Genomic DNA, 25799 nt, shown 5'->3' with positions numbered 1-25799 from the left:
TGACTGTTGATATTTTTCACTAGGAGCTATGGCAGTGAAAGGGCCATTAAGGCTTTGTTTTATTGATAATCCTTAATTTCTATGCAATATGTTTCATCTGTAGCATTTAACTGTAATAAAACAAAACTTTAGCAGTTCCAGATCTTTTCAAGGGCAAGTTTGAATGAAAATACTCATTTCAGGTAAATGACAAATGTTCTCAAAGCTCCAGCCTGACAATTGTAGACTTCACATGTCTAGAGCGAAACACACTCACTGAGACAGAGGTCAACAGCGGAAAAGGGGCATCACCAATGGGTCAGAGGCTTGAACCACTTCCTAAAAGGTCCAGGGATTATCCTGAATGCTGACCACATTTTCAATAGCATTTTGAATCATTCCATCTAAAAGAATTCCACTGGGGACAGGGACATTGTTTTGTTTATCCTATCCCCAAGACCATACGTAGGAGACTGAGATGATAAGTGTCAGAAAAGACCTAAGAAGGAAAGAAAACAGCTAGGATACCTCAAAACTCATTTCAGTTTTCAGCATATTGTGCGTTTGCATGGTGGCAGTTCCTCAGATGTGAACCCAGAGCACTTATCAACTAGCACATCAGTATGATTTGCCTGGAAAGGCTGCAGTGCAACTTTTTATGGTCATCCTGTTGCCTTACGAAAGTGCATTTTCAATTTTGTCAAAGAGTTTTTCTGCCAAGGATACAAATGGAGACCCTCGCCTCGTCATTTTTATGGGTTCTCCTGTGTGTTGCACAGTTTTTATGTGTTGTTACAAATGGGGCCAAGTTTCCCAAATGACAGCTTCTCATTTCCACTGACCACTGCAGGACTCCATTGATTAGCTAGCAAGGTCTTTGTAAATGACTCTTTCCCCCATTTCTGTCTCTAGCAACAGGACCTTGTGCTGTTGAGTAGAAGAAAATGATAGTTTTCTGCTTTGGCAGCATCTGTCATTTATAGACAAGCGCCATCATAAATTTGGCATCCATCTATCCAAATCTGGGAGGCCAAGATTTAGTATCCCTCATAAAATAATAGATTAACTCTATTATGACAAACATCTTAAGCCTGAAATTCTGGATACAATCATGTAGAACATAAATTGAGTCCCATCTGTCCAAAGAGAACAGACCATTATACCAGGGCTCATATTTCCATGAAATGTACATAGATCATTAAGACTTTCAAAGTCAATTTGAAAAATGAAACTGCCTCCATCTTTGTCCATGTACCTTGAATTTGACAGCAGCGTCTTGCCAGGCAAGGCTGAAGACTCTTAGGTACTTAAGTGTTTGTCATCCTCTGGAAACTAACTTCTGAAACTTTTGGAGCATTTTATATTGCTTTGAAGTAATACTGAGCATTTATTATCAGGCTGTCCACTTCTAGAAGCTGTTTCCTGGTGTTGCTCTAAGAAAGTGAACTAAAAGTTGAGGCTGACTTATGATTTACTGAGAAGCTATTAACTTATGATTTACTCTGGATATGTTATAAACCATTCTAAAAAGCAAAACCTTACATATCTCCTTTTAAGGCTTATATCACTATTAAAAACTTTCCTCATCTTCAGACATATTTATTTTAACTGGTATTCATCTCATTTGATTACATTTATTTATAACTTTTCTTCATGAAATAAATATTGGAATATAGGAATTTGCATGTACACTGAATAATTTTATAAACGCACAACCATAAATACCCTTGAGATTTTAACAAATGTTATTACTTACATTTTTATGACATTCAACTTATTTGCTTCAGGAAGAATTCTCTTACAGTGGCATATTTTTCTGAAATGAGTAGATGATGCAATAGATCTACTCAATATGTGTTTGTAGATTCTGTGTGCAGAGCACTGGTATTAGGCACCTTTGGAGATTCTGGGCCTAATTCTGATGATGCTTACAGCCTGTACCGCACAAAGTTAGCTCTATAATATAAAGCTTGAAGTGTTTTTCATAAAAACATTTCTAAAGTATTTTCCTCTTCCATGACTGCTTTCTCTGAGAATCAAGTTCACTGTCACGGACACTGGGCGCAGCATGATGCAGTGATGGTTTGGTGCTCTCATTTCTGTAGACCAGCACTACCTCATAAAACACTCTATGGTGATGAAAATGGTCTATAACGTGTGCTGTCCACCATGAGTGTCAGGAGCCACACACTGCCGATCTGCACTGAAATGTGGTCTGGGCTCCTGAGAAACTGAGTGTGTAATTTTAAGTGGGCAGCATGGCTGCCGTATCGGACAGCAGGTCTGTAGACTGCAGTTTGCTCTTTGCCCTTTTGACTATCTACGACTCTAGAAAAGGCATTACATTCTCTGAGCCTCTGTTTTCTCATCTGTAAAGTGGGAATAATGCCCTCTCTACATAACAGCAACATTGCATGAGTCAAATGAAGTGATTATGAAAGAGCTTTGCAAAGTATAAAGCAGAATAAAAATGCTTATTATTGATATTCTTACAGTTTGGGGGAATTTGTTTGGTTTTGGTCCTCCTGTGGGGTCTTATTTCTGCTGTCTCTTCTTGTTGTTTTCGGTGAGAGGTAACAGCTGCCCCTTAGGGTGGTCAACTCTCATCCTTTCCATTATGCTGCACCTAATATAGAATATTCTAGAAAACCATATCCAAGTTTATTCAACTTATATTCAGAAAAATAACTTTAACAGTAATACTACTAATAATTAGTGTGTAACTGATCATTATGTGCCTGATACTAATATGCTACACATTTCATATATACTATCTTATTTAATTATAATAATCCTCTGATAGATACTACGAAGTGAGACCTAGAGAGGGGAAATAATAGCTCAGAGCCATTCAGATGAAAAGTGGTTTCAAGGTCTCACCCGGGTGGTCCCTCAAATTCACTACTGTGATATGCTACATTTAGATGAAGGTTCATGGACTTTACTGCACATGTTTTTTGAAGATTGTTGAGATTCTTTTTCACTAGATGACACGTCCAGAAAGCTGACATCTCAGAAAGTGAGTTATTTCTTTCCTCACCCTATTTTACAACTGTTTTGTTTTTGTGAAAAATCAGGTTTTGAGTGGCTTTGGATAAGGATGTATTCACCAAGGTCTGGTTCTTGAGTGCACTTACCTACTCTGCATGTTCAACACAGTAAAAGGAACGTGGTTTGCTCCACCTCTCACTGATCATATAACCTTGACCAAGTAATGTTCACTGGCCTTCTATTTCCCCATCTATAAAATGGGAGCGCTGCTATATACCCCCCAAGGATTTTGTCAGGAATAATGAACTGAAAATGCACTTGGCTCAGTGCCAATCATGTAACAGACACTCCGTAAATGGTAGCCATAAAAAGCAACCATTTGTTCAAAGAAATTTCCAGACCCTGTCCTTTTGACTCTACAGTCATCTTTTCATGCCATGCAACAGTGACCTACACTTACATCCCTCTTTATGTGCTTGGTTTATTAGCTCAAGCTAATTATTTGCATATATGTTTTCACTTCCAGACATTAAGACTGGATTAGCCCGATTCTCCCAGTGGGACAGTTAAAGATGTGGAAGGACCTTCCTGGTCTTCCTCACACTTTTGTATGAAGGAGGAAACGTCTTTCTACTCATTCTCCCACTGGTTAGTGTATCTCATCCATTATTTCCCCTGCAGCTCCTGGTACTTCATCCCTCACATAGTAGTCACAGAGTTAGCATTTATTAAATTAATATTATTAAGAAAAATTTAATGGAGGAAACTCTGATACCCTCCCTAGAATATGGACAGGACAAGAAGATACCGGTTAGCCCTTTTCCTTCAATTTCAATAAGATGGATGCCCCACCTCCTAGGTTAATAGTCTGTTCTATGTATAGCTATGGTATTAAAGGAAGGGACAACCCAACACATATTTACTTGTTGAGTGTTGGCTACTGACATCAAAGGAGTAGGAGGGAGGCTGTATCAGAACAAGGAATACTCCCCTGCCTGACAAGTCCCTGCTGGCTTTTATGCCCGAAAATAAGGAGAAATTTGTCAGCCCATACATTTTATTTCTAACATCTTGCAAAAAAAAGTTTCTTAGTGTACAATTTTTTGTTGTTTCTTGTATGCTATTAATTACTTAGCCTCTGGAAATTGTTTTCTTTCAAATGTGAAATGACGTTAATTCTTGTCACAATAGAGATGATTTTATTCCTTGCTTTCAAATATTTGAACTTGGGTCAGAGTGTCATGATGATTTTGCCCATTTTGCCCACTAGCAGAATGGCCATATCTCAATTAAAATAATTTGTCTTCCCTAGCCCAATATCTTTGTTCTTAGTTCCCTATTAACAAATAAAAAAAGTGACTCAATGTGGAAATTACTTAGTGTACTACATTTTGGGTTAAAGAAAAGTTATTTATTTTATTCTTTTCAACAAAAACTTCACCTGATTTTTTGACTAATCCATAGACACAATGATTAATAGCGAGTGAACTTTGTTTAGTTTCTTTGAAAATCTTAGCAGATGTTGTGCTTATATTACCTATGGCATTTTAAATTGAGAACCTTTTGGAAAGCAACATCACAGAATAAATCAAGAACCATAAAAATCTTCATTCCATTAGATCAATTAATTCCAATCAATTAATATAATCAAAAAATTTATACCAAGAAAATAATTCTAAATACAAAGCAAGACAAATCAAATGATATACATGAAGACACGCATTGCGGCATTATTGGTATTAAGGAAAACTGAAAACAAGATGATCAGTCCTAGGGAAATTATTTAAATACAGTAAATATATCCAATAGAGTGTTTTGCAGCTTTAAAGTAAATAAAGGTAACAATGTGAAATATGAGTGTAATACATTAAATCAAAAAATTACAAAATATATGAAATCAAAGGTTACAAAATGGTTTGCTGGTGCATGTATTTGCACGTATTTATCAAGCCCCCACTGGACACCCAGAGTCATGCTAGGTACTGGGATGGGACAGTGAACCAGGCCGACTTGGGCCTTGCCCTCCCGAGAGCATATCGTCTGGAAGGGTAATACTGAATGAGTGATGACAAACTTGATGAAAAGAAAGGGACACTGACCTAGTCTGGGAAGGAAGGGAAGGCTTGGGCGGGGGATTTAAGCTGTCTGTGTCCGGAGTTAGCCAGCCAAACAGAGGCTCCAGTTTAGGGGTCAAGGGGAAAAGGATTCTCATCAGAAGGACCAGGACTCCATTCAACTTGAGATGCGAAAGGTGGCCCTGTTTAAATATCTGAAGCAGTGAAAGGACACTTAGGATCAGGAAAGGGAATTTAGAATGTTGGTAAGAAAGTGGTTGAAATGCTGGCTGGGGATAGAAATGAAGGCAGAATGAAGTGATGGGCACAAACCCACGCAGCTCTTAACCTCTTTTTGTGCCAGGTGTTCCTGAGGCTGACTACTGAAGCCTATTTCCTGAATGGTGTGTTTTAAATCCATAAAATGAAATGTATAGTTTTACAAAGAAAATCGGTTGGACTAAAATATAGTTGTCAATTTTTGTTATGATACAATAATACAGTATTAATGCATTCAATAATGGATTGGGTCTTGCAATGGGCTAATATCTACCATAATTTTGATGTAGTGATAAGCATAAATGATATTTTAACCTTCTTATGACAACTATACCATCTGATGGAAATGTCTGATTTCTATGGGTGACAAAGTTAAATGTACTACTAAGACTGTTGTAGTTTGTTGCCTTCAATTATAATTGAAGGAAATGATGAATTTCAATTAGAGATAAGTGAAAATAATTATAGAATTTTTTTTCTTACCATCCAAGTTCCTGGATCCTGGGAACTCATAGGCCCCTTGGAAGTCCACAGACCCAGGTTAAAAACTCCTGTTCATGAGAGGATTATGGGGTTTTTTCCTATTCTCCACATATTATGTTATTTGCATAAAAACTTCTTCTGATGACTTGATGAGGCTTATGTATCTTGGGGCACAGATAGAATGGGAAAGAAACTCTTAACCATTTGTTTTGTATTGTAGTTGGCAGCCTCACCATCTGCCATACAATGTCATATCTCTTTCTTACTCAGCTCTTTTGTGGTCACAGTCATCAGGCCCCATGTTCCAGTGTCCGTAAGGGACCTAGCGTGATGAGACACCCCAGGCAAACCCCCGTTGGAGGCCCAGGCCTCTTGAATTAGTATCACTTTTTAAAGGAGTCATTCTGTGGTCAACAGACTCTCTCCTGCAAACTGTAGGTCTTTAATATAAAGCTGGCTTTGACAACTTCACAATGAAGCAGCAGATTGAATTTAGGCAGAAATGTAAAAGTATGGTAGCCTTTCAGCAATGTATTTTTAAAGGATTGGTAGCTTTCTGACACCTGGGCAGTCCAGCCCCTGAATGTCTGCATGGTCTCCTTAGCACACGTGGTAGCCAGTTAGGTCCATAAAGAGTGAAAGCTCACATCTATTTCCCTGGAGCAGCCTGAGGCAATAAACTTGCTGGCTGACAGTAATTTTGTAAATTTTTCTCTCTTAGATATAGATACATTTTTTTTTAGATGAAGAAAGACCCAGTTTCCTCAGTACTTCTCAGGCCGACCTCTCCATTATCAGTGTGCACCTCAATCTGCCGGGAGTGTCAAAGCAAAATCCTTAAGTCTGCATCTAGAGAGAACAAGGGTGCAAGGAGCAGAATTCAGATGTCTCCCTTGAACCTTGTGAATGTTTTCTCTGGGAAGGTCCATCAGTTTAGAAGAAAAAGAACATGCTCCTCATTCCACCTAGAAAATTAGGTTTTAATCTTATTCCTGGCTTTTGAATCACTACTGGACCTGCTCCCTGAGGGATTTGATTTGAGTGACATGAGTTACTTATTCTATTTTCTCTAATAAAGCTGCCTCAGAAATAACTGTGTCACATCTCTTGGTGACAAATGAGAAACAGGGCAATTTTTCAACCTGGAGAAGTTGAAATATGATTTCTCTATTGTGCAAGTCAAATGGCTGGAAAACGCCACAAAACAGGAGAAAGCTGTTCATTAGATTCCAGCTCTAGCAAACAAGCCCTCTTTTGTGCTGACTTAGAAGTGACAAGTTCACTAATGTCAGTGCCAGCTCATTGGTACAGAATGCAGGCTGCCAGCTTTCAACATGGAGATATTTGGAGATGCCACTGTTTTATCTGAGTGTGAGACTGGCAGTGTCTGCTCTCCAACAAAGTGGCACCAGGGACAATGGGGCAGTTGTCATGTGGTGCTCAGACAAGGAAGGCCATGACTGTCAATTCATTGGACCACAAAATCACTACAGGGTGTAGCTCGATGGCTAGAACCCAACTGACATAGGCTTTCAAGTGGAAAGAGCAGGGACATCCTAAGTCAGGATTGTAGCCCGGCAGAAAATTACAGCCCAGGACCTGTTCGGAACTTATGAAATTAGTCACCTGACTTTTATGGGGCCTAAGTTACTTAATAAATAAGCTTTCTTGTCTTTTTCAAAGTAAGATTCTGATTCAGTAAAGAGTCACTTTCATTTGTAAGTAATTTTCCCCTGCTTCCAGGATAAGTCTAAAATGCCAAGATATGAAAATTAGACACAAACATAGTTAATTAGGAATTAGCAAGCTTCACAGTGATCAAATATGTTGAAAAGACTGGGTTTCTGGAACTCAGCTGGAGGCATGGTAATATGGCATTGAATGGGAGGGGCCCACCAGCATCAAACTGGCCCAATGTGTAATATTTTAGTTCTCTGAGGAGTTCAAAAACTAGCTTTAATTTCCATGTCTATCCTTGGCTTCTTGATGATTCTAGGCTTGTCACATAAATACTATGTTTTATTTTCCACATCTGCAAAGTAGCATAAGCCATAGACAGAACACTTCCATGTGCCAAGTGGTCAAGCAGTTCACCCTCAAGTGGGGCATTGAGACCATACATTTTCCAACGAGAAGTCCTAAGACCACCAAAGCAAGCGAGCTACCTAGCAGGTGTTGTGAAATAAACCTGCCTATATACTATGCTGGGTAACCCCTGGGGACACTTGGAATTAAATCAAGTTGAAATGAAGCATCTAGTTGGAGAAGCCCAAATGGGTGACTAAAGGATTCCCAGTATAATGAATCAGTCTCAGGACACCTGGTAAATAAAAGTTATGTGCCTTGGGGATGTGAGTTGGTCCTGAGTGGCATTCTCACCAAGAAACAAAGCCTGCATAATGACACCTTCAGTGAGGGATATCTATTATCTACAAGGGTGGGGAAAATTAAGACCACAGTACTTGGAACTTGTTATCATTATTTCATAAATATATAAACCATGTAATTGTTGGTAACTCAGATGAATGTAGTGCAATGTAATTTGTTACTGACTGTTTACAACTTTGGCTAGATGGGCTGTTGGGCTAAGAACCTCTGATGAGGCTCCAAATATATAACCCGTAGTTCTGTGAGAAGCCTTGCCAGAGACCAGGACATGAGTTCAGTTGCAAAGAGAACTGCCTATATTTTTGTGACATTTGTGTTTTTACTTGTACTTTAGATTTTCTGGCAGGGGTTCTTATTTATGTGTAAGTTTGGGTAGTATTCCTCATAAAGGAGATAATAAAATCCATAGATTTGTTAACTTTACCAGATATCAAAATGTGGGCCTGGCACAAAGAATGTGTTGTTATGACTCTGTCCTAGTATACTTCAAGGAGATGTCATTCTTAAGGGAAATGTTTTAACCTCAAATGGCGTTAAAATATTGATTGTGTATATATAAATATATATATATATGTATATATATATATAAAATCTTTGGAAACAATAATGTAAGTATTTTACATAATCAACAGCTGAAACATATTTATCTGGTCCATCTATATTTATTTCACTAGTTGTAATTCAGCTATTAATAGTGAATTTTTCTAGCACTTTACTTGTGAGGCTAGAAAGCACTGCAATGAATTAAACATTCCTAATTTCAACAGATGTATTGCCCACCTATGGTTTTCTATCCACTGGTCACACTGATGAATTAATACACTGTTCTAGGACTCAAGAATCACTCTATCCTGGTAATGACTTTAAGTGTGAAAAAAATTATAGTTAATGTAAGATCAAGATATAATTACATGAAGAGGATTATGAGAACATAGAGCGGGGAAGGAGGGGGAATGACTCCGAGTAGACTAGTAGTAACAAGATCTGTAGAGAAGTTGTATGGTAATCCAGAGAGAGCAGATGAGGGCCTGAAATGAGGCAGTGGTACATGGTAGATGCTGAGTAAACGTCTGCTGGATGAAAAAGTGAACAAGGCTGATAGAAGAGGTATTTAGAAGATGGGATCAATAAACTTTGATCTTTCATTAAATGCAGATGATAGAAGAGGTATTTAGAAGATGGGATCAATAAACTTTGATCTTTCATTAAATGCAGATGATAAAAGAGGGAAGAATTCAAAAATCTTTGCTAACGATTCTAGCATACAACTGTAATGTCATTAATTGATATGGGGACTTCTGGGGAAGAGGGATAAATTAGGAGTTTGTGATTAGCAGATACAAACTACTATATATAGAGTAGATAAACAGCAAAGTTCTACTGTATAGCACAGGGAATGATTTCAATATCTTGTAATAACCCATAATAAAAAAGAATATGAAAAATAAATATATGTATAACTGAATCACTCTACTGTACACCAGAAACTAACACAACATTATAAATCAACTCTACTTCAATAAAATAAAGAAATAAAAATTAAATAAAATTAAATAAGATATAGGGACTCCTTGGAAGGCTCCCTATATGTGGGGCAGCTCATCCATTCAGTACTAGGCATGTTAAGTTTGAAATACCCATGAAACATCTAGAAATAGATGTCCCACAGACCGTTAGGGGAAAGGGGGCCTTGAACCTGTGAGAAAGATAGAGGTTTCACCTTGAGTTTAGGAATGTGTATCAGTGTGGTGGAGGAAGTCATTGGAGTGAATTAGGCCACATATGCCTAAGAAGAGGACAAGAAGTGACCTGAAGGAGTACCAACACTTAGGGGCAGGCAGAAGAACAGGACCTGGTGAACGGGGCCTGGAATGGGCTGTTAGAGAGGCTGAAGGAGAACAGGCAAGGGCAGGTCCACGAGAACCAGGACATCAAGGGGGAGAAGTATTTCAAGAAATAATCTGTGCCCAGTGGAAGAGAAGACTGAAGAGAGACCATTGGCCTTTGTAGGAGGGCAAGGATGGGCAGGGAGAGAGGAAGTGGAAAGAGCCACTTCACAGGACCACGTCAAGTTCAGCGCCACAGAGAAGACACGTGGAGAGCTCCAGGAGTGAACCAAGTCGGGGAGTGACTTTTGGAACATGGAAGTTTCAGCATTTTGTAAACAGGAAGAACCAATGAAGCAATGTAGTCGGAGCTATACGAAAGAGAGAAGAGACTTAAAAGGTAGAGAGTCCAGGTGGAAGCATGAACCTTTTCCTCAGAGGTGTAAACAAAACAGGTGCAGAGGGAAGGAATTGTAACATCAGTGGTGAACTCATCCAGCTTCCCCATTTCTCTAAGAAATAGGAGAGCAGACATTTGCTCATGAGAGATTTGCAGTGTTGATAGGAAACTTAAGAAAAAAGGGTAAAACTTCCGTGGGGAAGCTGGCTGACTGTGTATATTTCTCTTATAGAATCACTTTTTTCCCATTTGTCTGATTTATCAACCTGTTCTCCAGGTAGATAACTTTTTCACCATACATGTTTCTAACTTAGCAAATCTAATCTGTAAGTTTACAGAATTTTAAAATAAGTGTATATGGTTATTGCATTACCAAGAGAGCTCTGCCTTCAAAAAAGTCTTTTAAATCGTGCACTCAAATTATTACTAAATTTTCCAAGATCTCTTTGCACATCACCTTCCAAGAAAACATCCAATAAATAAAGGGAGGTAAACTGACTGTGATATCTGAATTGTCATCTGCAGTGTAGGTCTTTTCTTCCTCCTCCTTTAGCAGGTGCTGTCCTGTTATTCTACAATTGCATACTCCTGTCTTTGTGCGTCCAGCGGTGTAGTGATGATGCTCTAGCATCTGTACACCTCTTATTACAGTTTGTTTTGCAAAGAACCCTGAGGCGCCTAACTGGCTTGTTCATCTTGCAGCTTCTGTGCTGCTGCTTTTTATTTTCTGCAAATCTGTCAACTATCTTTAGGGGATTCCTTCAACTTTAAAATCTGTCATGAGTTGGTGGTTTCTATCACTTGTACTGTGTCAAAGTGTAGGTAAGGAGGGGACCAATGAGGCGAAGGCTCAAGAAGTCTTCTACAGCACACCAGCTGACAAACATACAGGTCTGCAGTGTTTCTTTGTCCGGCACAGAGCCCCATGGGCTTTTCAGCTTCATTCCTCACAAGCCACACTAAGGAAGTAGGTACTCTGATACCCGTTAATTTCCCACACAGAAAGTAGGAAGATAAAGCAGAAGAGAATGATTTCAGAGTTCCTTATCAAAGTAAACTAACTTACTTTAATGAGTGTTAAGCAGTAATATGGGCACTGCTTTGTGGGGTTTTTTGGTTTTTTTGAAATAATAGTGAAATGTTGGACAAGGTACTTGTGAAAACAGGACAGAATGTGACCAGCAGTCCTTTCACTGCATGCCTCTGTTGCTTAATCCTTTTTGTGCAATATTAAGTATGAAAAGGAAAAATTAATTGCAAAAAGTGGCAAGCAGTACCGTTCAGTGACCTCAGAAAGCAAAAAGGACGAGTCTAATGAAATTGTAGCCTTGGTTTCCTAAGTACTCTTCTCAAAGGGACTCCTGTGCTTCTGGAAGCCTTCTCTTAGAAAGACAGTGGTGAGTGTCAGTGAGCAAGGGTCATGGTTTTTCAAAGACTCTCTTTGACAAATGGTAAATGACTAAACAATAAGCAGAGAACCTGCTGCATTTTTATTGAAAGCAAAATACACATATTAAAACTCTATTCAAAATTTAAGTCTTTTAAACCATAATGATAAAGGTAATATGCAAATGAATGAATAATGTTGTTTCTAAAAAATCAAAAATTAAAAATTAAAATCATTGCTTTAGGGCCTGGGGTGTGAGCTGGGATTGTCCAGTTGTGGTGATTTGCTTGTAAAGACTGGGCCACATTTTTTTTCCAGGCCTCAGTGACAAACAAACAAACAAACAAAAACCATGGATTTAGATAGCTCCAGCTCCTGAGTGGAAGAGAACCCATGACCTTGATCTCATTAGTATTAACTGGGAGTCACTTGAGCTTCATTGTTTCTTCCACCGAAGCCCTTGCCTCCCTTTTCAGTCTTCTTGGTTCTTAGAGCCCAGTGAGAAAATGGTAGTACTTTGCACGTGTTCCGATTAAGGCACCAGTCACTTAAGTCACTTGCTGGAGGTTAATCAGTCAAGGAGGGAACTAGAAATAGCCAAGTTTTCCTGGCTGAGACACCAGGAAGTTTGGTTACCATCCTAAACACCATTATCTCTAATTTCAGTGAATGGTACCATCCACCATTCACCAAGCATCCATGCTAAAACTTTGGTAGTAATCCTTGATTCCTCTCCTTCTCTGATACCCCACATCTAGTCAGTCAGTAAGCCTGGTTGTTTCTCCTGACAAATGTATCCTGAAAGTACTGCTCACTTCTCGACCACCACCTTGGTCCAAGCAGTTGTCAGCTCCCTCGAGGACAGCTACATTCGTCTCCTAGCTGATCTTCCCGCGTTCCTCCTTCCACAGGCTCTTCTCCACATAGCAGTCATAATGCTCTTACGAAAACCTGACTCCTATCACCTCTCCTTCCTGCTCAGCAGTCACACTTAGATCACATCCAGATTTCTCTCCTGCTCTAAGAGACTGCATGTGATCCGGCCCCTGGTCAGCTCCTTCACCCCACAGCCTGCATCACCCCCTTCTCACTCACCTTGACCTTGCTTGTTTCACTTTAAAGTTTTTGTACTTGTTATTGTTTCTTCCTGGAATGCTATTCCTCCCAGAATTCCTGTTATTTCATTTAAGTATCTGTCAAATATTCCCTCTTTAGAGAGGCTCAAACTGACTATTAGCATGCCCTGCCTTATTGTTCTCTTTAGCACATTTAATACTATAAGACTATATGTACATACATATACATTACGTATATATTATATACATATATTTTATATATAATTTTATATATGCTTATTTAAACATGTCTTATACATGCTTATATTATATATAACATATTTTATAAATATATGTGAGCATATGTGTGTATGTGCATATATACATACATACCTTTCTGTCTCCCCCACTAGATAATTAATTTTATTGCATCAAAGACTGGGTCTTTTCATCTCTAACTTTAGCACCTAGAATAGTGTATACCACATCGTAAGTACTTAATAATTATTAGATTTATTGGACAGACAGATGGTTGTTTCCTTAGGATATATTCTTAGATGGGACTTACTTGGTGAATTGGTATGAATTTCACCAACGTTCCCAAATACTTCTACTGGTTTACACTCCCATTAAGCAGGTGCTCTATCTTCTCTCGTATAATTTTTAAATCTTTGCCTTTTCTCAGTGGCAGAAAGTGATACCCCTTAGTAGTTTTAATTTGTACAACTTGGTAAGTCAAGACACTTGTTATCAAAAGACCAAATGTAGGGAAATTTTTACTTCGCATAGGGAATTGGAGACCTTTGGGGTGTCCATTTACCCTGCTGGGAAATTAGCCAAGAAGTGAAAACTCAGCAAAGGAAAAAACCTAAGCAAATTTTTGCTTGAAATGCCTTTTTTTTTAAAGGCTGTTGTCTTTTGCTTTCCTAGGTTACATGCAAAGTTGCAACCTTAAAGAAACTGTATTAAAACAGACTTATTTGTCTGGTTCTGAGCAAGTTTTGCCTATTATGTGCTATGCTTTGTATGGCATTCTTTAACTAAGATATACAAAGATTACCGTCCACTCACCTTTGTCTAACAATGGCAGACCTTCAAGAAAGCATTACTGAGACTGAGCATTCTAAGTCTATACTTGGGCAAAACAGAAGAGCGGTAGGAAGCACTGGCTCAGGATTCAGAAGCCTGTATTTGAATCCATCTCTACCACTTCTTAATTGAATGCCTATAGGAAGTTACTTAATCTTTCTAAGCCTTCGTTGTTTTTCCTTCCTGAACTATTGTGGTTATAAGACAACACTTTGAGAGAGAGAAACATACCACTATCTGCAAGATGATTTGTAACATATATATCTGACAAAGGACTCCTGTTTGGACTATATAAAGAATTCCTATAAAGCAATAAGAAAAAAGCTGAGAATCCTTTTTTTTTAATGAGCAAAAGATTTGACCTAGCACTTCACAAAAGAAGATACGCAATTAGCCTATAAAAATATGCAAAGGTGTTCCACAGCATTAGTCATTAGGGAAATACAAATTAGAACCACAATAAGATACCACTACACCCTCATCAGGACAGCTAAATCAAAAGGACTGACAATACTGATACCATGTGTTAGAATGTAGAATAATTGGAATTCTCATACTTTACTGGTAGGAATATAAATCAGTTCAACCATTTTAGAAAACTCTTCAGAATCTACTGAAGATATATATAGATATGTAGGTGTATACACACACACACATGCATACACACACAAATATATATATATATACACCTAGCAATTATATGCCCATGTATGTATGTATATATGTGTATGTATATATACCATAAATGAGTATTTATGTCTACCAAAAACATGTATAAGAATGTTTATAGTAGCATTACTCAAAATAGCCAAAAACTGAAAACACATTTCAAATGCTTCTTAGTAGTAAAATAGATAGATAAATTGTGGCATAGTCATGCAGTGAATACTATCCAGCCAATACAAAAAAATATAAACTCCTATGGATAGACATAATGTTGAGTGAAAGAAGACAGGCACAAAAGAATATATATTGGGTGATTCCATTTATATGAAGTTCAAAAATAGGCAAAACTGATCTAAGTTGATAGAGATGAGAACCATGGTTATCTTTGGGGGGGGTGCATCAACAGATTAGGGGTTCAAGGGAGCCTTCTAAGATGGTAGAAATATTCTATATCTTTATATCTTGTATATCAATATCTCTTATATTCTATATACCTTATATCTTATGTTTACACAAATGTATACATTTGTTAAATTCATTAAATTTAATGTACCTTACAGTATATAAGTTATACCTCAATAAAAAATTAAAAAGATACAGATAGTAACAGTATCTACCGCATTAGAGTGTATGAAAAATAAATGAGATAATGAATATAAGTTCTTATCATAGTGCTTGGTCTATAGTGAGGATTCAGTTAGCATCAGCTATTGATTTGTGATTATTATTTCTACTTAAATGATCACTCTAAGATATAACTGCCTGGAGCAGCTATTAGGCCAATTTTTTGTTCTACATAAAAGCAAACTTCTTGAAATACGGATTGAGCTCCTGCATTCAGCTTCTAAGACCCACACTCCAACCAACTTAACAATATTAGCTGTGTATAAAAAGAAGCTTGTTACTGTGGCAAAGTTCTTATTTAGTGTAAAAATTTCAACTCCCAAAAATGCATTTAGTTCAAGAGTTTTATTCCCATTTAGAATTAAGAATTTTTAAAACATTACTTTAAAACACAAATTTCATTTTCATCATTAATATTATGAAAAGCTATTCAATCCCTTTAATATAAAAAGAAATGCAAATCAAATTGACAATGAGATACTATATTTCATGTGTCAGATTGGCAAAAACAATGGGTGATTAGGCTGGTAAAGGTACAGGGAAGCCAGCAATCTCCTACAAAGCTCTATGAGTATTAATTTGTATAACCATCTAGGGGACACTTTGGCAATGTGCACCACAAGCTCGAAAATGTACATAGTCTTTGTCCCAGAAATTCCTCTTCAAAGTTTACCTCTTGAGCAAACTATTAGACAGTATACAGAGATGTCTATACACAATGCTGTTTATATAAATGGTTTACTGAACACAAGAATTCAGTAGAGTACAAATAAGAGTGCCTGTATACTCTGTTGAATATTCCTTTCTCATTCCTCAAAGACATTGTCAGATATTAGAAAGTCTGATCTTATTTGAGGCTTCAGGCTCTTATCCAATTAAACATTCCCTTCCTCCTGACTCTTTCTTTTCCATCATATCATTTCCAATTCTTGCACTTTCCAGTTGTTAGGGATGGGAGACGTAATTAGAGAGGGGCAGGAAAGAGCAATTGTCTTTTTACTTAAGGACAATCATTGTTGCCTTCTGCATGATAGGTGTCCAGATGCTTCTCAAGGACCACATATAAGATCTTCATGTGCTTCTTCCAATCCTTCTTCAGTCCCCACCACCAGAGGTCCACTCCTCAGGCTCTTGCTGCCAGCATCCTGGTGGCATCCTACTACATGTGCCATCTGGTGCTTTACAGAAAAAGTTTGCTGACTTTTATTTTAGATGATAAAGTCATGGGTGATTTTAATTTTTTAAAATACTTTTCTGACTATATTTTCTACATCCAGCATAAATTTATTATACAAAATATGTATTTGTTATTAAACCATTGAAACCTGATTAGAAAAAAACTTCTTATATTGATAACATTAAACTCAAGAGTAAACCTTATTAAGTGGAATCATAAATATTTGAATATAGCTTCCAAAGTTCTATGTCAAAATAAGAACTGCAATGTAGTTAGAATATTATTTTAATTGTTTTTAAAATTAAGGCCTATAAATGGACATGATTCTTCTAGTTACCAGAAAGATTAGTTTCTAAAAACCGCTTTCAGAACTTCTGGCATGTTCTTTTCATCTTCTGTGCTAGCATATTAGCCCTCTGAGGCTGAATTTGAGTAAAATCATGCTAAGCTGGAAAAACAGGTGGGTTAACTGGGGTTAAAGTTTTGGAGTAAAAAATAAGGGTGACACACAAAGATTGAAGACTGATTTCCTTCTCATGGTTTACCAACTAGATATGAAAACTCTTCCCAAAAAAGGAGTTTTCAAAATGTTTAAAGCTTTGGGAAATAAGTGAATCAATGTGGGACCTCCCAAGAAAGCCACTTTGAAGAACTAAAGTCACTTCGATGCATAAATTATGGATATTTGTTACAAAGGGCAATTCTGATGTAGCTTAGCAAATTTTGCTTCAAAATCCTGTAGGATAAAACCTTAAAAAAGGTGTTCAAGTAATCAGGAAATAATTAAGGCAGGCAGAAGGCTTGCTAATTAACATTAGGTGAGGGAATACTTGAAAATGGAATTCATATTAACCAGAAGTTCCAGATGACATGCATCTTTATTAAAAGAAACAGAAGTAAACAGTACATTAATTAAACTTTCAAATATACAAAATAAGGCTTTAAAATGCCAGTAAGGAAAGAGAAATAATACAATGGATTTTGATAAAAATATCAAGCAATTAAAATGAGAAATAATAAAATTATGCTTTGATGCTTATAAGTTTACCCATGCAGAAAGAATGCCACAATTTAAATAAATTATTGCATCAAGGACTTCCTGATTGTTGGATCGATCATCTTGACTAGCTAGTAGCAATACAGTGGTGGAATTCCCTGATTATCATGGAGCCATTTACACATTTCCAAAGTCAAAATATGTCCCTAATAGTCTCAAAGATTAAGACTCTGGCCTCTCCAGGGCATAAAAACTAAAACATAATTTATCTAAATATTAAATCATGTAAATGCTAAACACTCCATACCTCTTAATATTTTTAAAAGGGAAACAGCTATCCTTAGTATCTATTTTAATTGGTTTAAAGATATTCTCTGCCTTCTGACGCAGTTCATCTTTATAATAATATCTCCCATTACACCTGCCGCCATCACCTATGCCCACCATTACCTTATGCCAGGTATTCACCAGCAGACCCCAACTTTCTAACACCTAAGCATTTCTTCACATTTCCTCTTCTAACCACTCACTTCCTAGTCCTTTTCACCTTTCATGCTTTATCTAAATCCGATCTTCAAATCCATCTTCAAAACTTAGCCCAAACGTCACTTTGTTTATGAAAAATGTCTCTTTCTTTCTAACCAGGAGTAATTATTTCCAACTCTATGCTCTCATGCCTCTTGCCAGTTTCTATCATAAATTAGAGATCTGTGAATGACTATCTCATTTCCCCTGCTAAACTGTTACTTTCTTAAAGTCTACATTACCGTTTTTACTATTCTCTGCAGCGGCTAGCACATTGTCAGCAAGTAGCATATTATTAATATGCATTTGTTAGGGAATAAATGACCTCTTTTGAAAAGGAGATAGAAAAAGGAAATCTGATTAATTTTTCTTGAAGAAATGAGGATAGAGAGAAAAAGGTATAATTTTGTCCATCTTCTCAATGGAACCTGAATCAGATTATTGTTGAATAGCATAGGTATTTTCGTTTAAGGCAAATATGCTTTAAAACTAAACTATAATTGTAAAACAAAGCAACAGCTTTTTCACATCTTCAGGTGACTATTGTACACCTTTTGTAATGTTAATGCCATATGAAGTCCTCCCTGTATGTGGGAAGATTAATACATTACAAGGTGAATAATCAGAGAAAACACCACGCTTATTTATGCTACCTACTAATCTGTGGGACTTTATTTAATATTGATGGGCCTCAGTTTCCACATCTTTAAGGTAGGAGTAATTGTTTTCAGCTTTACCTTTTTCACAAGTTTATTGTAAGAGCTAAAAAATGATGTAAGTGTTAGCACTTGGTAAGTTCTAGATAAAAGTAAGAGTATATGAGGGAGATGAACAGTTCCAAGGTAGCTAGGGCAATTAACAATAAATTTTCAGTTTCAATTCCTTTTCTCTCTTAATGAGAGTTTATCAGCATATCTATAGACATTTTCTAAGATCCCTGTCTCTACTAGGATTAAATTTGTGATGGATTTTGCAGCTGCCTTAGAAATTCCAGCTTCTTTCCCAAAGGAGCCACTGAACAGAGCGTCTTGAATAGCACATCAACTCTGAAGTGTTAGATTCTGTTAAAGTCACTCTGACCTTTCTTATGGCCTACACATGGGCCTTGAGGATTATAAGCGTTTAGCAACTACATGATCAAAATGCCAAAATGTTTGTAAATAATTTGGCTAATCCTCATTTTGTGCCTATGGTTAATGTCATTATTGGAAACTTATGATTCAGATTTGCAGTAATTAATAAGTATAATAAATGAAATCTTTTCATCTTGTATTTTGGATAAATGGCATTGCCACTCAGACAGCATCAAAAACTTCACCAATCGTAACCAAAATAAACCATGTTTCTTCCCTCCACTCTGCCCCACACCCCAAGTTTAAAATTTTAACTTGGTGTAAAAATTGAATTTTAAATTTATGTTATGTCATAATTAAAACATGAGTAGTCAAATGAAACTACTATTGCATGTCTTACTTATTTCCTGTTACCATCACATCATGTAATCGATTGAAAGGTAGCTGGTTTTCCTATGTATTAAAGGAACATAATTTACAACTCAAGCATATCAGATGGAAAACTACCGGCTGCAAGTGAGAAAACAAAGTCATTTTTCAGAAGTCATCATGATCTTGGGGTGACCTGATATAGAAGCCAATGCCAAGGAGTTCTTTTTTAATTAAGTTCAATGAACTAAAATCTGTACTGGCATCAAAACTACATCTAGAAATCAAATTTCTAAATTAACACAATAGTGTAAACCGACTATATGTCAATAAAAAAGAGAAATCAAATTTCTACTTTTAATTCCTTTGTGTCAGTTTATCTGTGTTCATGTGATATACTAGGCCTTAACATTCTCTCTGTGTGTCTCTCTTAGAAGATAAAGGGAAGTTAAGAGTCAGCATTTCCAGTCCAGCAACAAGCTCTGAAGGTGGCTCCTTTCTCCTCAGAACTGGCACGACACCCCTGCCACCTGGAGCAGCCACTTCTCCCTCCAAGAGCACAAATGGAGCTTCTGGTAGTGTTTCTGAATCAGAAGAAGAAAAAGCCAAAAAACTACTTTATTGTTCACTATGCAAAGTGGCTGTGAACTCCCTGTCACAGCTAGAGGCACACAACACAGGTGAGCAGCTCTCGTCTGAACTTAAACAATGTTTGTAACAAAACCCAACTTTTCCCATCAGAATACTTTATCTGTTGTTCAGACGTTAGGTTCGTTCAGTCTTCTCTACTTTTTCGATTCAAAGGTGTGATTCTTAAGAAAAGTATGATAGTAGTGACTTTGGAAACAGCAAGGCAAAATCAGGTTGAAGATAAAACTTGTCTTATTCTTTATTGTCTCAAAAGCATATAATATAATACCCAAAACTCATTGTGATGAAGTGATAGAAATGAAGGTAAATATCCATGTACAATGTTCACTGCAACACACTTCTAAGAGGAAAAAAAATGGAAATAACTAAAAGTCCTTCACTAGGGAAATGTTGAGCAAATTATAGTAACCCAATATGATAGATAGAACTCAGCCATTAAAACATAATTATAAGAAAATATGTATATGATTTGATATGTGAAAATTTCAGGATATTTAATTAGCATGAGCCCCGTTTTGAAAGTATATATTTTTTAAGTTTACCAAGAAAAGAATCTGAAAAGAAATACACTAAAATGATAATAGTGGTTATCTTTGGAGGGTGAAAATAGAAATAGTCTATATTTTCTTATGCTCCTCTATATTTTCCTTATTTTTTTATTAGATATTCATAGTTTTCCATTTTTTACAATGAAAAAGTGTTAAATCTATAATCAGCATTAAAATGGTCACTAAAAGAAAGTTGTGGGAAATTCAGCCTGAAGATTAACTTCTCAAAAGCTTCTTATAGCTCTTAAATAGCTATTTAATACATGTTTCTTTCTTTCTTAGGATCTAAACATAAGACCATGGTTGAAGCTCGCAATGGGGCTGGTCCAATTAAGTCCTATCCTAGACCTGGATCAAGATTAAAGATGCAAAATGGCAGTAAGGGGTCAGGACTACAGAACAAGACATTTCATTGTGAAATCTGTGATGTTCACGTTAATTCAGAAATTCAACTCAAACAGGTAAATGTATCCTGAATTAGTAGCCACTGTGGCTGGGTGTCACCCCTTGACTATGCATCTCCTAATCTATATGATGGTTCTTACTGTGCTAACAAATAAATATACTAGCCTTTATAGAATGCCTAAAATGTACAACGTGCAGGTGCTTTGTGGAAGAAAAAGTTAGTACCAAACATTTGTGCACCTACTGTTACCCCAAAAGGGGGAAGGGAAAAGACCCCAGTTCTTGTCATGCCAGAAAGATAAGAATTCAGACAGGAGACAGAAGTGTTGTGTAGCAAAAGGTTTTAAAAGTTTTATTTAGCAAAGGGAAAGTATACCTCCAGGAGGGAGGCAGGCTGATCCAAGGGCGGATAGCAGTGGTCTTTGTTTGCCCCTTCTCTTATACCCTGGCTTTGAGGTGGTCTTTTAATTGATGGACGGCTCCTGCCCCTGGAGTGCTTAGTCATGCTTGTCCCCTTTTGTGCATATCCTTACCTGTGATGCACACAGAAAAACCCATGGCAGGGCGGGGCCTAAACCACAATGCTAATTATATTACAGTGAGCACTGCGACATGCCCAGTTAGGTCCTTGTTGCGCAGCTGCAGGCTTCTAACCAGTTTCTTGCCAGCACTCATTTAGAGGAAGTAAAGCCCCTTTAGCTGAAGGTGGGCATACTGCCATCTTCCAGACCAACCTCCCTCTCCTCCACCTTATCTGCCTGGTGCCGCCACTTATCTAACTACCTAACACTACTATTATTACTCTATGTCAGACTCCAGGCTCGGTGTTAGACAGATGAGCACAGCAGTCACCTGGAGCTGACAGGCGAGCAGGAACTTCTAAGACAGTACACGTTCAGCCTGTCTTCCAAGGACCCAAAATCTGCTTAGGGAGACAGACTCATCAGTCACGGTGGTAATACCAGGCAAAGTTGGGTAAGTGCTATAGAGAAAGGAAAGGAAGAAAGGCGTTGCAACAGAGTAGAACCGTGGAACTGTGGACATAGAACTGGGAATGAAGGAACCAGTGACCTCTGTCTAGGAAATATATTTCACACGGAATGAAACTCACCTGTAGATTCAGCTAATGCATCAAATTTTTTTCAGCACATTTCTAGCCGAAGGCATAAGGATCGAGTTGCAGGGAAACCACTGAAGCCGAAGTACAGCCCTTACAACAAACTCCAGAGGAGCCCAAGCATTTTAGCAGTAAGTTCCCCTTGCTTGCTCAGCTGCTTTCTGGAGCAGCCTTGCTGTAGGTAAGGAGGGCCTAGGGATTATTTGGTCCTGAAACGGTTTTGAATTTAAAAGCCCTCATAGAAGTTTTAGAGTGGACTTAACCCCTGCTGGAGAACACCTGGAAGAGCCCTTCCTTAGAAAAGAGAAACTGAATCTCTTTAAAGGCTAACACCTTATGCGTTACCAGGACCTTTTCAAGAGATTACCTTCTTCAGCATATGAAGAAATGGGCTCAGGAATAAGGCACTGATGCCTGAGGAATCCTGGGAGTGCTGAACCTGGGGAAGGGGTTGCTTCCCTAAAACAACATCCACCTATTTCCTGTCCTCCTCCTCCTTTCTAGGGTGTCATCCATCTCTCTCTCTCCCTTCTCCCCTCCTCCTGCCCAGAAAGTACAGTGGGTGTGTGTATTGCTCTCTCCTTCCCTGTCTAGCAGGCAATGTTGACAGTCAGCCTGTCTTACCTGCTCTCAATATGTGCTATTTTCATTTTCTTTGCAAAAATACCAATGGGATCCAGCAATAGATGTCATATAAATACCCAGATGGATGGATTTCCTAATTTCCCTGGGACTCGGCCCAGTGTGGTACTCTGTCTGAGGCTGAAAGCTGGGATTGGCCAGCTGGAGACAATACTGACAATACCTCCAGCTTTTGCAAAGCCCCCATCAATGCTGCAAGCAGGTGTTATGTGCATTAGGCAAATCCAGCTTGCAGAGCTCTTCCTGATTGCAAAAGAGAGGAATTAAGGATTGATTTCTTACTTCATTGGCAGATTCCACCTTGGCGTTCCTTCAAATAGAGGAAGTTTCTAGCCCACTTACAATCATTCCCAAGGACAGAAATCTGACGAGCTGCAGTTTTTCAAGGAATACTTTTTAAGTGGTGAGAGAGAAAGTGTAAACTGACTTTTTTTCATGACTCTTCATGAGTTCTTAATGTCCTGAGCCCGTTACCTAACCCAGTGTGGCTTTTTAAAAATGTGAAGTGAAGGGTAACGCAGATTCTCCAAAAAGGCTGCATTGTGGTTTAAGACAAGTTAGAATTTTGAATTGAGCTAAGCAGGAAACCTTCTGGGTATGTTTGTTTTTCCCTTGGGAGCAGCAGCATAAATAGCTTTAGTATCTATTTAGAGAGGCTTTCCAGTGTCCTGGTGCCCAGGGGCAAAGACCACCAGAAGAGTGGAAATGGAAGCAAATCAAAGTCAAGGTATGCCAAGAGCCTTGGAAACCAGCTTTGTAAAAATAATCATTTCTTGACTTCTGAGAGTAGAGCTTTTGACATCTTGACTTTCTTATATGTTGGCCTTTTACATATGAACATCTGTCTGTGATGCTGTTAATTCAAAACAATCTCCCCACCCCATTCCTGGTTTTTCCCTCTCTTAGGCAAAACTTGCATTCCAGAAAGACATGATGAAGCCTTTGGCCCCGGCCTTCCTGTCCTCGCCCCTGGCGGCGGCGGCGGCGGTGTCCACCGCGCTGTCCCTGCCGCCCCGGCCGTCGGCCTCGCTCTTCCAGGCTCCGGCCATACCTCCAGCTCTCCTGCGGCCGGGCCACGGCCCCATCCGCGCCACCCCTGCCTCCATCCTCTTCGCTCCCTACTAATGTCTGCCAGTCCCAGACGGTTGAGGCCAGTAGGAAAGTGGAGAAGGAAAGCCAAAAGGATTCAGCACTTTGAGCATTTGGGGTCACAGCGTCCCCACCCACCCGGCCACAAAGTGCGGAGCGCCGCCCCAGCCCCGACTCCAAAGAGTTATCCCTCACGAGACTGGAGAGTGCTTTCAGGGGCGCCTCCTGTCATTTCTGAATCTGAGCAGCCCAGGCTTTATCTCCCCGTTTCCCTCCCCTGCCCTACCCTACCCCATTCAATATGTATAGCGGAGGTATTTGGTTTCTTGCAAATGTATTGGTCAGAAAAAATATATATACATATATATCATTCTCTGACTTATTTTTTCCATGGGTGTGATCTGGCTTAGAAACAATATGGAATCTTTTCCTGACAGACTTGAAAACTAGGGTCTTCCTCACAACGTCTGTAAATAATCCTGGAATCCAACTGGGCACATTCTAGTGTGGAACAAAAATAGATGAACACAAGTGCTTACTTGTGGACCCCATCTTACCGACGGATCGCAGCGTTTTCTTTTCCGTGTACTATTGTTGACAGGGATTGTGTACTGTTTTAGACCCAAGTGCTGTTGTATCCTGTGTAGTACTAGACCTGTATCTCTTGTCTGAATTAAACATTTTTAGTTGCTGTGTAAATGTTAGGAAGCCAAGTAGCTTTGAATTTTCTCTTTAAGAGAACAAAAGATAAAGTAATGTATTTTCTTTATTTTACATTTTATTTGATGATATTTAAACGAAATAGAAAGCCATATAACATAGCTCTAATTACTACCTGTCTGCTATTTTTGTTTAACTTATTTTGTAGCTTCCTCACCATTTGGAGTTGCTAAGCAAATGTATACAAACAGAAAAAGAGCTTCCTAAATTGCACATTTTTGCACCTCTTGTGCATTCTGCAAGAAGACAATGAATCCATGTATTTCTATGTAATTATCTTCTTCATTTTTAACCTGTTTTCATTTGTAATGATGCTACATAAATTTGTGGCTCCCTAATGCAATAATGTACAGAAGATAAAAAATTTATAATTGAACAACTTGTCTTTCTGTTCACTGAATATGTTGCAGGTCGTACTCCCGTGCCCCCCTTTCTAAGCTGATATCAACAAGACTGGAATGTTTGTGATTATCAGGGGCAAGAGGTATCATAAAATAGCAAAATAGAGTGAACTCTTTTACAGCATCTATATCTGCAATCTGTAAATGGTAAAATGTCTGTGTATTTTTTTAAATGTACCTTTTCAATAAAAGTACAAAAAATAAAAATCTGTTTGTATTTTCAAAGTAATTTTCTCTCAAGACACCTCCAATTTGAAATCATCTGTTGAAGGATTTTCAGTAGGTGCAAAAATTGCTTCTTACATATTTAGCATTTTCAGTTCTTATTTGCAGCCTATTTATTTGTCATGTTTATTCATTACTGTTCACAGCATCTGCATGAATCGAGACTTTACTGCTGTTTTCCCTCTGAATCTCTAAGAAGTTGAGCCAAAATTGTGAGTGTGGCCCCAAATTGTGAGTTTTAGCCACCTGCCAAAAATTTGTGATACAATTTTTAAACATTCTGGGAGTTTCCTAAATCCCTAGCTCGTCTTTTATTCCTGTCCAAGGCAATAATGATCTCTTTTTAGAGAATTTGATTCCATTCCTCCCCCTTTGACCTTCTCTAATCATTCCACCCTTCTTTTCTTCCACCTCACTCGGTTTTTAAGTGTAAAGAGCAATATATCACTGCTTTTTCTAGTTATCTGCTTAATGAGCTACTCCAATGCATAACGGCTTCAAATAAAACCATTTTATTATATCACGATTTCAGGGGTCGGGAATTCCAGCAAGGCTTGGCTGGGCTGTTCTGTTCCCTAAGTCCTCAATAAAAGGTCCCTAGGTGGTATTCGGCTGGTGGATGGACTGGGCTGGAGGCCC

General features: G+C 38.1%; 1 protein-coding gene across 5 annotated transcripts in view; it reads left to right on the top strand.

The window, feature by feature from the left end:
- ZNF385B (zinc finger protein 385B) overlaps positions 1-25142 on the top strand; it is a 367465-nt gene extending 342323 nt beyond the window's left edge. For 4 of the 5 annotated variants that reach the window (XM_032479851.1, XM_032479850.1, XM_032479848.1 and 1 more), the window contains 4 exons: positions 19797-20042; positions 20844-21022; positions 22113-22214; positions 23632-25142. In XM_032479851.1, the coding sequence (XP_032335742.1) occupies positions 19797-20042; positions 20844-21022; positions 22113-22214; positions 23632-23850 (746 nt within the window). In that variant the 3' untranslated portion in view covers positions 23851-25142. The remainder of the gene's footprint in view (positions 1-19796; positions 20043-20843; positions 21023-22112; positions 22215-23631) is intronic. The other variant, XM_032479849.1, reaches the window with a different exon arrangement.
- The last annotated feature ends 657 nt before the right edge of the window (positions 25143-25799 follow it).

Source organism: Camelus ferus, chromosome 5 (genome assembly GCF_009834535.1).
Source record: "Camelus ferus isolate YT-003-E chromosome 5, BCGSAC_Cfer_1.0, whole genome shotgun sequence".
Classification (NCBI taxonomy): Eukaryota; Metazoa; Chordata; class Mammalia; order Artiodactyla; family Camelidae; genus Camelus; species Camelus ferus.
The sequence above is the reverse complement of the archived record's forward strand: the minus strand, read 5'-3'. Positions and strand labels throughout refer to the sequence as shown.